The 14252-nt window shown below is 34.0% G+C and overlaps 1 protein-coding gene across 9 annotated transcripts in view; it reads right to left on the bottom strand.

Annotated features, from left to right (window-relative positions):
• Window positions 1-1018: 1018 nt before the first annotated feature.
• Window positions 1019-14252, bottom strand: part of Osbpl8 (oxysterol binding protein like 8) — a 168018-nt gene continuing 154784 nt past the window's right edge. For all 9 annotated transcript variants that reach the window (XM_010639539.3, XM_033763787.1, XM_033763788.1 and 6 more), the window contains 8 exons: window positions 12052-12149; window positions 10201-10290; window positions 9265-9401; window positions 6972-7157; window positions 6592-6679; window positions 5453-5558; window positions 3432-3534; window positions 1019-1704 (listed from right to left, as the gene is read on the bottom strand). In XM_010639539.3, coding sequence (XP_010637841.1) covers window positions 1572-1704; window positions 3432-3534; window positions 5453-5558; window positions 6592-6679; window positions 6972-7157; window positions 9265-9401; window positions 10201-10290; window positions 12052-12149 — 941 coding nt within the window. In that variant the 3' untranslated portion in view covers window positions 1019-1571. The remainder of the gene's footprint in view (window positions 1705-3431; window positions 3535-5452; window positions 5559-6591; window positions 6680-6971; window positions 7158-9264; window positions 9402-10200; window positions 10291-12051; window positions 12150-14252) is intronic.

Genomic DNA, 14252 nt, shown 5'->3' on the forward strand with positions numbered 1-14252 from the left:
ATATCTTATGCTGTTATCGATTTAAAATTATTTTCATTTGTACACATGGAATATAGCATTGTTTCACTAACATTACATGGGAAACAGTTCTTATTACAATCCTAAAAGGTACTAAAGATAGTCATATTAGGAAAAAAGATCAGATTTTGTTGTTTTCAATTTTCACAATTTAGGAATTATCCCTTGATTTTATATTTATGTGGCACGTAGAACTGACTTAAAATTTTACTACTGTCTCATAGTCTGTTCTGTAAGATGGCAGATGTAGCTAGCGCAATTATTCATTTTAAAAATCATTTCAAACTCCTACCTCCAAGATGCAAAGATACACTTTATGACAACGTATTTCCAAACTTAATGTTTCCAGAATCTGTCTTTAGAAATTATAAGTATTCATATGAAAAAAAAAGTAAGAAAAAATTTTGCCTGGGCCTGAACAAAGGAATCTTAAAGAACTGTGGTTTTACAACAGAATGAAGTTCTAAGAACAGAAGGGGGTAATAAACAAACTTTAAAACTTGATACTCCTAGAAGCTCAACCTACTGCACAGTTTAAGGGAAGCAATTTTATTGTCTACATAAAGGTCATCACCCAGTGTCTTTTTATTGCCATTTTCCTTTTGGCTTTAGAAATAAAATATTGATTATTACATTTTCTATTCTACTTATTTGTTGAACACACTAAGGTCCAAATGGTATATAAATGTTTTTTATAAAGAAAAAAACATTAAATATCAGTATTTCATATTCCTATAAACATGTCTAGAATTTGGCCTATGCTGATTTAATGTGAGAAAAAACAGCAAATCAATTTTGACCATACTTTTCAACAAGCGCTTAAGGTGGTATTATAATTAATAATTCCAAGTACTGCATACCAGTTTTACATATTGATATACACATAAGTACATATATACCTGTTTCTACAAATATTAAATTATAGCGGTTTAAAAAATCTTAAGTAAACTTCTAAAAAATTTGCCACCTCTTTCAGTATATTAATTTTGACCATTTGTACTTTTTTTTTTGCTGTTTCTAAGACAATTGAACTAGGTAATTTGGAAATGATTTTAACAGTACAGTGTATCAAATTATTTGTAACATGTCCATTATTCCATTATTCCCCGGTCTGTAATTCCTTCATAAAATTTCATGCCTGTTCTACAAAGAAAGTAGATTACTATACATATATTTATAAGATAGCATTTTTGTTATGAACAATGCTAACATTTTATCTTAAAACATACTACAGAATACAAAGACTACTATCAGTCAGGTAAGAGTATGTTAGAGATGCTGTGTATACATGTGGATTTATTATACTCACATGTAGACACATTGTCACAAAAGCTAGAAATATCCTGGCACTTAACACATAGCTCACTTTTTTAACCAAATTGGATAGCTCTTGTTTCAGGTTAAAGGTAAAATATATGAAAGGTAGACACCACTACATTTACCTCTTAATTTTTCATTTTAGAAATATTGTGATATTTTAATAAGACCAAACAGACTTGAACATTGGTCCCAGGCCAAATCTGATGTTTCATTGACTCAAATGTGGAGAACTCCTACTTAAACATGAAGTTTATTGTGACTTGAAGTAAAATCAGGAGGAAAATGATGAAGTAGTCTTTTTGCTGCAGAAAATAATCTGCTGCAGGTGTGCTCGAAACTAAATGATTTCGAAGAGCCATAATATTCCTATAAAAATAAGCAACAATAAATTTTATAATGATTTTCCAGAAATCTTAGTACAAAACTCACAGTTCAATACAGTCACAAAGCATTTAATTACATTATCTAAAGTAACTAGTTCAATCAATTACTATACAACCAAGGACCTGATTATGCCACTGGCAGGCTTTGTCTGGATCTGAATTCCAAATTGTAGCACACATAAATATATGCATCAAACACAGTTGTAAAAATATATTTTTTTCTGTACTGGGAATCAAACTCAGGACCCTGTGCTTGCAAGGTGGGTGTGGTGCCACTGAGCTAAATCCCCAGCCCAGTTTCAAAACTGATGATACAGAAACATAACATCTTCTCTGTTACAACAGTGGTTTTAAGACAAAAATTTTGCTCCTCAGTTGGCTCACCAAAGTTCTTTTATTTTTTACTTTGGGGAGATGGGGTGAGAGTAAAAGAAAATAGCCAGAAAAAAATTTTGCTATTCAGTGAGAACTTATCTCAAAATAAAAAATAAAAATGGGCTAGGAATGTAGTTCAATGTGAAGGATCTGGGTTCTATCCCCAGTAATGTCAGGGGGGCAAATAAGTTAATGAATTTATGAATAAATTAGGAAATGTAAACACTATAAAAGACTGATGACACTGAAGATACTTAAGACGTGCTCCATGCTCTAAAAGGGCTGGCAGCATAATAGGGTAGACAGACATAATAGGGTAGACAGACAACTCTGGAGTGTAGGAAGTATGTACAGGAAGGTGAAAGTGGAATTGAGGGACTAAGTAATTATACAGGGCAGGGTGAGTGTTTAGAAATGTTACCCAAAACTGTATCATTTGAATTTACTTCTGAAGGTCATAGAGATTTTCTTGACGGGTAAGGCAGTAAGAAATGTCAGTCTTAAAAAGTGGATTTGGAAGGGGCAAAGATCAAAGACAAGACAGCACAGCATATTCTGGGAGATGCACAAAATTTCATGGAATGATAGCATTGAATAGGTACAGAGGGATAGCAGGAGATAAGCCTGCAGATGAAAATAGTAACTGAACTAAAACAAAGTGTTTAAGAACAGAAAAATTAAAAAAAAATCCAGAATGTACAGAATTACGCTAGTACCGAGTGCTGAATGTAAGAGATGGGCTAATTTAAACATTTTAAAAACTCATACAGCATGGATGGTAACCAATCTTCACCCACAGAATAGGATTAGGACTCCTCTTCCAAGAAACCTCAGTATTAACAACATTTAGTTACTGTACTACTGAGTGGTGCGTAAGGGAGTGTCAGGGACTCTTAAGAGGAGCACACAAAGGTCTCAGGGCAGTATTTCAATATTTTAACTACTGGTACATTTCAGCTGAGTATTAGCCATGTACAAAGGAGAATGAAGAAGCAAGTCTGTCAACTTTCTCAGAAACAATCCCACCTTTACACTCAATGCAGCTGCATCCCTAGCATGCTCCCATTTCACTTAGTATTGTGCTTGAGGAATTTCATAATTTTCAGACATCAAGTGGTACAAGCCAAGGTTCTATTTTATACTAGCAATGTTATAAAAATATAAAATTTTGTCAGACATGGTAGAACATGTCTCTAATTCCAGGACTCTGAGGTGGAGGCAGGAGAATTACAAATTCAAGCCTAACCAGGATAACTTAGGAAATTAGCAAAAAAGTAAAGTTTTTGTAGGACTTCCTTTAGATCAAAGTGACTAGTCACTATCAGTATATATTACCTTTTAATTTCTTCCTGTGTTTCTTTTATAGATTCAATGGAACTTTGAATGTCTCCCAGTTCTATACCTTTCTTTCTTCGTGTACTTGGTTTTACAGATTGAGCTAAAAAACATTTAGAATGTAAGTTACAATCAGAAACACAATCTACAGTTAGTGATTCTTGGGATAAGAATTTTCCTAGGCATTATTTTTCCCCCCAGGCATTAGTTTTTGTGGCCTAGAGATTAACATAATAAAATTAACATTCGGCATGTTCGAAATCTCAAACATCATATAAAAACTAGCACATGATAAACACATTTAAATTCACTATAAATTAGTTAAATTTTGGATGGCATCAGTTTTATTTTTTTAATTCATTAGAAAAGGCAAAAATAATTTATTAAAATATGTATTAATAGGGCTGGGGATTTAGCTCAGTGGTTCTGCCACCCTCAAGTGCAAGGACCCGAGTTCAATCCCTAATTTAATTCCCTAATCCCTATTTTTTTTTTTTAATATAATGTTGGGAAGATATTATTCTTTTCTGTCCTCTGCACAGATCTGCAGAAGTCAACTTTTTGAGTCTCCTTTAAATGTTTTGTTAATGTTATTGTCACTTCCTACTGACCCAAACTTTAATTCTTCAGCCAGTTTTTTTTTTTTTTTTTTTTTTGGTACCGTGGATCAAACTCAGGACCTGCGCTTGTAAGGCAGGCACAGTATCTTCCTCCAGTTTTGATACCACTTCTGTGTATTTCTACTGCCAACCAGGAAGCTGTATGGGTTTTTGAAATCTCTGTACATACTCATTCCTTCCTTTCTATTTTTGTTCATATTTTACTTAACCTCCAAGTCTCAGCTTTCTCATTTAAAAAAGAGGAATACCAAAACCTCCCATACTTGTTATGAAGTGTGTTTAATGTAGTCTTCCAACATGTTATACAACAAATGCCAGCTGATACATTATAGATAATACAGTAGTGTGGATAAGATGGTCAGTTAAGGAACCAAACAATCTAAGGAACAAATACATAATGTATATGGATACTCTGTCTTATGGGGTGTATGATGTGGACAGGTTAGTCTATGTATCAGTTTCCGGGGTTGTAAAATGTGAATAGTAATGTTATCGTTAATACTCCCTTTTAGCACTCTAGTTCCTGGTTATAAGCCTTTATTTGTTTTATTCCTTTACTCTTCCACTATTTGCCCTAATCCCATGCCCCAAGTTTAGATTCCTGTAATCATTAGAAATCTTAATAATTCATCAAGGCTCTTATAAGAAGCTGTCCTCAAATTCAAATGGGCTCCTTCTCCCTTAAACAACCACATATCAACTAATTTTCTGGTACTTCTTCTTTACTCACCTCCAGTGTTATCTCTGTAGATAAAAACAGGCTCCTCAGCTTAATGTAAACTCATTAGAAGCTATTTTCTTTTTTTTTTGGTACCGGCGATTGAACTTGGGTCCTTGCGCTTGCAAGGCAGGCCACCAAACCACTGAGCTAAATCCCCGGCCCCCATTAGAAGCTATTTTCCCATTAATATCTAAAATATATCTTAATAATGTTTTAATTCTTTCTTCTGTATATCTCAATATAGAAGACAGTTTACATATTATCTAATTTGGACAAGAATATCACACTATTTAATCTTATACTTCATACTTTTAAATAGCTTTGTTTTTACTTATCTGTGATTTCTAAACACTACTAATTTACTTGAAGAATGAGAAACTTTTTTGAAGCATAAAATTGAGCTAAAAAAATGCTTGCTGCATTCAACCTATGCAACCAACAACAAGTTTTCAGAGGCTAACAAGGCCTAAGGGCTACTACCATACTGCATTTCTTACGTGCATGTCTCCCCTTTTTCTTTTCCCATGCCTTTACCTGTGGCCTGTTTTTACAACTCATCTATGACCTAGAATTGCCTTTAAATCCTATCCCTGCCTCTGCCAAAACTCTTACATTATCATCTTGAGTTAATCTGAAAAGCCATTTTCATTTAGTGGACAGTCTGCAATAAATATTTTTACCTTCACTTCCAGATGAGTCCTGGATATCAGGTTCTGGGGAGGAATAGCCTTTTGCTACTTTCTTCTGTTGCCTGGTTGGCTTATGTTTCATTTTTGGGACACTAACCTGAAAAAAATATCATGTAATTATGTGGGTTTGTACTATAACTTGTAATTAAAGACCACTAGGGCCGGGGATTTGGCTCAATGGTTCTGCCACCTGCCTCACAAGCGAAAGGACCCGAGTTCGATCCCTGGTACAAAAAAAAAAAAAAAAAAAAAAAAAAAAAAAGAAAAAAAGAAAAAGACCACTAGTGTACAAACACTGAAACTGTTTATGGGCATAATATTCAGAAATGAAGGCATATATTGTTTTGTTGAGACAGGGTCTCACTATGTAGCTCAATGGTCTTAAACTTAGGGTGATGCACCTTCTTCAGCCTCCTGAGTGCTGGGATTACAGGCATGGACCACCATGCCTGCCTAGAGATATTTTTAAGCTTACAGAAACAAATATAAAAATATAAATATATGTCTAGTCAACTGATATAACTGCTCCACATAGTCTTTCCACCAGAATCCTAAATAAGTGTTTTAAAATCATGTACCGGGCATAGTGGCACATGCCACGCCTGTAATCCCAGCACTTGGGAGGCTGAGGCAGGTGAATTGCCCTGAGTTTGAGGCCAGCCTAAGCTACATAGTGAGTTCAAGGCCTGCCTGGATTACAGTGAGATCCTGTCTCAAAACAACAACAACAAACAAACAAACAAAAACAAAAAAATTGTTTTCAATGTTAAAATGTTACCACTGAATGATATTGCATTTTTAATAAGCTTTTGATTATTTTAAATAATATTTAGGTAAGAAGGTATATTATAAGAAATAGAAATGATACTGATATTTTGCAGAGCATATATAAACTTACTGAAAGCAAACCTCTCATGATTTTCCAGTTCAGATAAATTTTGTTTTCATAGTTTTGCTTGTTTTTTGATATTTCTTTAGAGTGACAAGAGTTTTAAGCTCCCTACTCTGTCATTCTGCTTACCCAAAATGGTAAAACTTTGAAACTATATTTTAAATATTGATTTCTATACATATTAAAGAACTATCAAATTTATATGCTTATGAGACTTAGTTACTTTATTATTACATACCATTGGAGTGCGATGTTTCATTTTGGTCTGGATAACTCCATCTTTTTCAAACTGTATCATATCATTAAGTGGGTCCCATGGTCGAGTACTAAATAAATGAATAAACAAACAAAGAACGTTTGTTTAATGACAGAGGAACATAAAATTTGTATGCTATGAGTAGATCTTCATTAAAAAATACAGTTCTAATATTAACATTTGCACATATTTAATCTTCTGATCTTTAACTTACTTCACAGGCTAACACAGAGTCCAGTCAAATGTAATATCAGGTTTAAAATTTCACACTAATGTATATGGTAACTAACAAATATTCCAGAAATGAAGGCAAAAAAGGATACTAATATATTATTTGAAGTAAGCTCTTCTCAGCTACTTACTCTGAAAACTTGTAATGCCATTCTCCTGTGAGTGGATCTAGTTCAAATAACTTGCAAGTCCACTCTTCATTTTTTATTTTCCGTTCTCTAGCAGCTTGTCTCTGAGCTTCTTCTAAAACATACTTCTCTTGAGTAGCTTCAGTTTGGTCTTTGGTATTTATTGCTCGAGTTACTCGTTGCCAGAGTCTAATACATGTGCAAAAATAGTATTAAAAACAAAGTAACAGAAAACCAAATCTATATACTGCTGGTTTGAATTGTGTTGAGAGAAAATAATGCTCATGTGGATTTCTGGTTTTGACTAAGCTTATGCTCATATACTTAGGAATGAGTCAAGATATTAAAATCCAGTGCCTTCAACAGAGAAACACTTCCTCCTAAGTTAAGACTAATTTCTTTTTGGAAAGAGAAATTTATCACATGTGCACTTAAACATGGTGGTGAATGCTGCTGACTGAAGATGAGGGAATGTAATGAAGGTAGGGCTCCAAGGAGTATGTTTAACAAGTTCCCCAGATAACTCTTGTACATAATGTTTAATCTTTACTGGCCTCATAAAGATCTACTAGTACAAAGCAGTGCCTCTCAGCCTTGAATACATGGATTATCAAATACTTTTAAAACTGGGATCTGTAGGAGCAGGACAAAGTATTAATTTTTTTAATGCTTCCTAGATTATTTTAAAGTGCTGCTAGTGTTGGGAACTACAGATTTTTAATAAGAATGACTTTGAGAAAAATAATTTCCCCTATTACAATTTAGTTTTTTCATCAGTTAAAAGATAATAACTATATTCTATCCATTTGAGAAGGCAATGCATTCAAAGTGAAACTGGAATCAGTAAGTCTTGGGGTGAACCTAGATCTGCCACTTCTCAGTTGGTGAACTTCAAGTTTCCTATTGTGCTAAGTCTCATTTCCTCATCTTTAAAAGATGTTGAATTATGTCCAGATCTCAAAAAATGTTTATGTTTTGGAAAAATAGATTTCATATACAGCATCATGTGTTTATGGCTGAATTTTTTTTTTTTTTTTCAGTACTGGTGATCAAATCCAGGGGCTTTGCTTTGAGCTCTATTCCTAACCCACTTTTTTTTTTCTTTTTTTCAATTTTGGGTCAGTGGTGGGTGAAGTGGTGCATGCCTGTAAGCCTAGCTCTTAGGATGTGGATTACATGAATTTGAGGTCAGCCTGGGCAACGTAGTGACTTTAAAGCCAGCCTGAACTACATAGTGAAACTCTTTAAAAAAATAAATAATTAAAATATTGATAAAGAGCCTTGCTACGTTTCCCAGGCCCAAACTTGTGACCATCCTGCCTCAGCCTCCCAGAGGGCTAGAATTATAGGTGTGTACCACCATGCCTGGCACTTAAGATTAAATTTTTAGAACAATGTATTTTCTATTTTTGATAACCTCAGTTTTGAGCACAGAAGGGAAAGTAAACATAGGCTTGAGTGTTCATGAAAGAGAATAATACACAGGTAGAAAAATCTAGTGAGGACTAAGGTATGTGAACAGCCTAGCAGTTTCTTCTACACAGAAGATCTCTTCTCCTAATACAAAAACATATAAAATGGATAAAATATTTTTGATTTAAAATTATAAGTGATCTAGCAAGAATTTCATGACTTAAGAACAAAAATTACAGCATTAATTATTGCCCAACTAGTGTAAGTCCTTTGAAAGCCGGCACATCCAGTGGCATTATTCTTGTGCTTCAGAGAAGCACACTGCTTTCACCATACCATATGCCTATACTACGCTAAAAAGTAATTGTTAGGGAGAAACTAAGAATAACTAATTGGTTCCATCACTTTATGCAAACAAAAATAAATAAAGTACTGGAGAAGAAAAGAAAGGAAAAAAATATGATGTTTGGTTTTCAGTTGCAGAGAAATAAGATGATTTGTATTGTACTTGATATTCATACATACCAAACAATATTGCCACAACCCCAAATTATAAACTTGATAAATTTTTTATTTCTTTTTATAGTTCAGGGGATTGAACACTATACCACTGAACTACATTCTCAGCCCCCATTCCTTTTTAAAAATTTTGTAACAGGGTCCCTGAGTTGCCCAGACTGGACTTGAACTTGAACTTGCAACTCCTGCCCTAGGCAGCTGAGTAGGTGGGTTACAGGCATGTACCATCATGCCTGAGGTACAAATGATAAACTATGCTGCTGAATTAAAATGTAAATGCAGACAGATAATAGTGATCACAATATTAACTGATTAAAAAACCCTGATCTTCATGAAGGTAGCTGAAAAATGGTGGTTTACTTACTTCTCTGATTCAAAATCATCTTGCTCTTCAAATTTTACAGTATGCCTTATTAACCTCCATTGCTTAATGTCAGGTGTTGGGTTCCAGAAAACCTCTGAGTTATCAGTCTTTTTGTCATTAATAAAAACTTCACTATCCTATATTTAAAGAAATTAAGCATGAAATTAGAGAATTATTTTTATTTAGAAGGGGATTATATCGTCTAATAATATAACATATGAATGTAGGTCAGCAGAGAAGTAAATCCAAGGCATTGCTCTAATGACATACTATTGTATCCTTTTCACATTCCTCTAAAATATATTTCTGTGTGGAGCTATATCGCTTTCTTGTAGGCCAAAGGCAATAAAATGCTGTGCATAGAAGCACAGCCCTATAGTCATAGTTCTTGAGCTGGAATTCTTACTCCATCACTTTAAGCAAATTATTTAAATGCTCTGTGTCTTAGTTTCCTCCTCTAAAAAAAGGGTACAACAACAAGCAGTAATGAGTATTTATGTACCTAACTTATAGGGTTATATTAAATATTAATGTTACATTCTTTATTCTACATATAATGACACATAAGTATTAGGCATTTCTACAAATTTAAAAGTTTTTCTGTTTTTTGTTTTTTGGGACAGGTCTCCCTATGTAGTTCAGGATGTCCTCATACTTGGGATGGTCCTTCTGCCTCAGCCTCTCAAGTGCTGGGATTATAGGCATATGCCACCATGCCTGGCTCTTACAAGTTTTGGAAAGATAAAATATTATATAAAAGTAAATATTGTTTATAACGGAACAATACCAGCATATCTGCTATTAAGCTGAAGCTTAGGTTAAATATTGGTGCTTTTAGCAATGGAATAAGTAGGCTTTAACTTTTACAATGTGATTGTTAATTTTTTCCCACAGAATAAGATTCTTTGTATAAAGGTAATATATAAAAATACTTACCCAATGGCCTTCCAAAGTAGCTAGAACTTCTTTTCCCAATTTAAGTTTCCCTGATATTTGATTAACACAATCACTACTCCCTAGAAATGGCTGAAATGGAGAAAAAGCTGAATACTTTACTGTTGACAAATACTTACATACAACGTAGAAAAAGGTTACTCTTAAAAGAAACACATTGCAAAATCTTCTAATTTTAGTTGGTAAAAATGTGAAATCCACATATATTAAGAGAGTTTACAGTGACACAACTGACTCATGTCCATGTTCTCTCAGATGCTGTTCTCTCCTAACTATCCATCTCTGCCCTATCAATGTGGCAATACATTGAGATACTGATTCAGTAAACAGAAGGAACCGAATGATCTTTTGAAAGAAATAACACCCCTCTTTAAAAACAACAAAGTTATTTTTACGAACTTAACCAAAAAAGTCTCTCCAAAAAACCAAAAGGAATATTCTTTGAGTTGCTATATATCCTTACTAATTTTGATACTCAAATACTTAAAGATGTTATAAATTGCTTAAGAACTTCTTTTGCCATGGTTTTTGAACATCAGTATCACCATCCAAACAAAATTTTGCTACAGTTAAAAAAAAAAAAATCAGAAAAGGTATTACATCAAATAAGAGATGTTTTTTATTAGAGCAGAGATGCTCATCAGCTGGATATCAACATGGGTGCAATTAAACAGTAAGTATGAAAGTTCATAAGAATATTTTTATCTGAACATAACATACTGTCATATAACAATTACTAGTGATATGAAAAAGTATCAAATTTTCCATTTACTCGCAGCAGTTTTTTAAAGATGGCCTTAATGTCTACTCTTCTCCCCTCCAGGCAACATGTTCTTCCCTCAGTGAGACTAAGCCCCTCTTCCATTGAGAAGTGGGGCCAACCCCTTCATCTTTGAATTGGGTGGGCTTGTAATTCCTCTAGTGAAGTGATGAAAGTGGCAGAAGTAATGTAAGTTAGCTTTTGAGGCTGGGTAATGGAAGTCTCCCACCTTGATTACCTGGACACTTGCCCACGGAAACCTTAGGCTGCCAAGTACGAGGTCTGACTACCTCGAAGCTCCCACAATATAAGGAAACCCTTAAGTGACATGGAAAGGCCATGTACACAGGTACTCAGTTAACTCTGTAGGTCCTTCAGTCCCAGACCAGACATCAGACATGTAAATGATAGTCCCAACTATCAAGTCATCGATGTTCTGGAAGTCTTCCTGGGACCCCAGCATTAAGTTACAAAGATAAGCCAACTCCAATTTGCCCTGTCCAAATTTCTGCACTATGGATCCCATGAGGATCACAAAATGGCTAGTTTTAAGCCTGTGAGTTAACTTGTTATGCAGAAACAGTAATCAATACAATTCTGTCTTAGTAAACATGACTAGAATGCAAGATGATACGTACCTTCTAGTACTTCATAGAGCAATGATTTAATTTATAGAGCAATTTCTATCTAATTAGGTTTTTTTTTGGTACTGGGATAGAACTCAGGACTTTGCACTTGAGAGGCAGTTGGCAGAACCACTGAGCTAAATCCCTGTCCGTATCCAATCACCTTTAAAAATCTCATTTCCTATATAATACTAGTAATTTTATTAATTAATGACAAAAAGGATGGCTTTGTGTTACTTTGGCTCTTCTAAGGCTGATATTCAGATTATCTCAAGATATTCACCCAGCCTTGCCCTCATCCCTCAGATAAACTTCTTTTTGGCTTAGCATGAATTGTGTTCTTACATTTAGTTCATAATTACCATAGGAACTAAACTGTACTCTGTATTACTATTTACAGCACAGCCCTTTTTAAATTCTGTAATATCTCTTATCATCTTTACTAACCTTTAGTTTAAATTCAAGTATTGCACTGTATCCAGTTTTTTGACATGTAATATTGACTGTGCCACCAAGCTCCAGTGTCATTGTGCCATAAAGAATTCCTAAAGAAAAAAAAAATCACAAAAGTTTGAAGACAAAGACAGGTACTGGGTTATGATAAACAACAATCTAACCTCCTTTAAAAGAAACATAATTCTAGGGCATTCCATCCCATTTAATAAAAATCTATAGTACAAATTTTTTTTCTGTAGGATATAAATAAATAACAGCTGATCCACAGTATGTATAGACTCCGTATCTGTAACTTCGCCTACTCTGTAAAATATATAGATAATTAAAAAATCAATACCCATAGTGCTTTTGTGGTCATTCAAGGACATGCATAGGGTGGCAAAAAACTTTGAGTCACTAAATATGTACATTGCTAGCCAAAGCAGAGCTAGGCCACAGTTTCAGATCTCACAATGTAAAAAAGTATTCTTTCTGCAGGATATTTAGTGGGTAGGTTCTGCATTTCTGCGCTTTTTGTTAATGATTTTGATCAAATCAACTGCTGTCTATTCTAATGTACAAGAAGTGCTATGCTGACCTTACAGAGAAATTATATACATTAAAGCTTTATTCAGGCACGAGTTATAGTGCTACTGGCTGTTAGTTCAGCAGCACTAAAAAAACAGTATATAATGTCACAATTCAATATGGTCTTTAAAAGAAACACAAAACAAAGTTATATACTGATTTAGTTGATGGAAATATTGTGACAAGAGGCTCAGAGGACCCTAACTCAAAATTTCTGTAGTAGCAATGATAAAATGAAACAAACAAAGAGAACTGCAAAATAGCTAAAAATTGGCTAAAAACTGGGGAAGTTAAAGAAAGTTAAACAGGTTGTGTATGTGTGTATCTATTAATTAAGCTGTTAAAGCAGTCTTTAATATGCAAACAGATGTTGTTAATTTCTAAGAGGGGAACAGACTATGAAATGTTTGTTATACTTACTTGCTCACAAAATTTTTATTGTATAAAACAACTTATGAGATCAGTGATTTGGGAATCACACCTTAGAAAACACACATAGAAAATCCTATAAAAATAATCATTTGCTATGTTCATCACAAAGGGTTATATTCTCCTCCCCCCATGCAATAAAAACACTGATATGAAAAAATTTTCCCTATTGCCAGTTGGGTATGACATGGGCTAAATGATACAAAAATTTAAAAATATTTATTTTTATAATTCACAATTTCAGATACTTCATGCTTTTTTTTTTGGTATCAGAGATCAAACTTGCGACCTTGTGCTTGCGAGGCAGGCAGCTGAACCACTGAGCTAAATCCCCAGTCCTACTTCATGCTTATTTTAAGAACTACAAATGAAGCTTTAAGAATAATCCAGCCTGAGGCCATAAGTTGGTCACTTACTAACTGGGTTAAACTTGAGAAAGATTCTTAAACATTTTAGGTTTCTCAACTGTGAAATGAGAGCATATTAAAGAATTTCTATGTTTTGTTGAATCAGTTATTAAAATAGCTATCAAAAAAGTGAATTTTTCCAGGTGTGGTGGTGCATGCCTGTAATACCAGCACTGGAGAGGCTGAGGAAAGAGTATATCAATCACTGTGAATTCAAGGCCGGACTGGGGTACATAGTAAGTTCAAGACCGGCCTGAACTTCATAGGGAAACCCTGTCCAAAAGGGGGAAAGAAAGTTAGTTTTAAGAAATATTTTGGAGAGGAACCAAGTGTTCAAGTGATCAAGCCAAGTGTTAAAGTTGATACAAAACAGTAAAAAGTTAGAATTGCAGAGACAGAGTTTATATCCTGACTTTGTCACCTCTTAGCTCTGTGACCACAGGCAAATTAACCTCTTTGCCCCTTACTTTCCTTATTATAAAACAGAGATAGTAATATTTCTACTTTAGTAGGACTGCTGAAGTGATGAAATAAGCTGATAAGTACAAAGCACATAGAACAGTTAGTTGAAATATAGTTTCGTTATAAATATAGTTATTGTTTAATATCTTTATCTGTATTCTATACAATGAGGGAGGGAATAATACATTTACTTTTTTTTATTGAGTATATTGGTACATTTTAGGTATACAGTACAGTTACATTCATTATTGGGATCTTTTACCTTTACATGACAGGTCTTGGTTCTCATTTTTTCCCCTTGTTTACTTTTAAGAAATTGTCAAATGA

This window comes from Fukomys damarensis, unplaced genomic scaffold, assembly GCF_012274545.1.
Source record: "Fukomys damarensis isolate Sample0158 unplaced genomic scaffold, DMR_v1.0_HiC HiC_scaffold_15, whole genome shotgun sequence".
Taxonomy (NCBI): domain Eukaryota; kingdom Metazoa; phylum Chordata; class Mammalia; order Rodentia; family Bathyergidae; genus Fukomys; species Fukomys damarensis.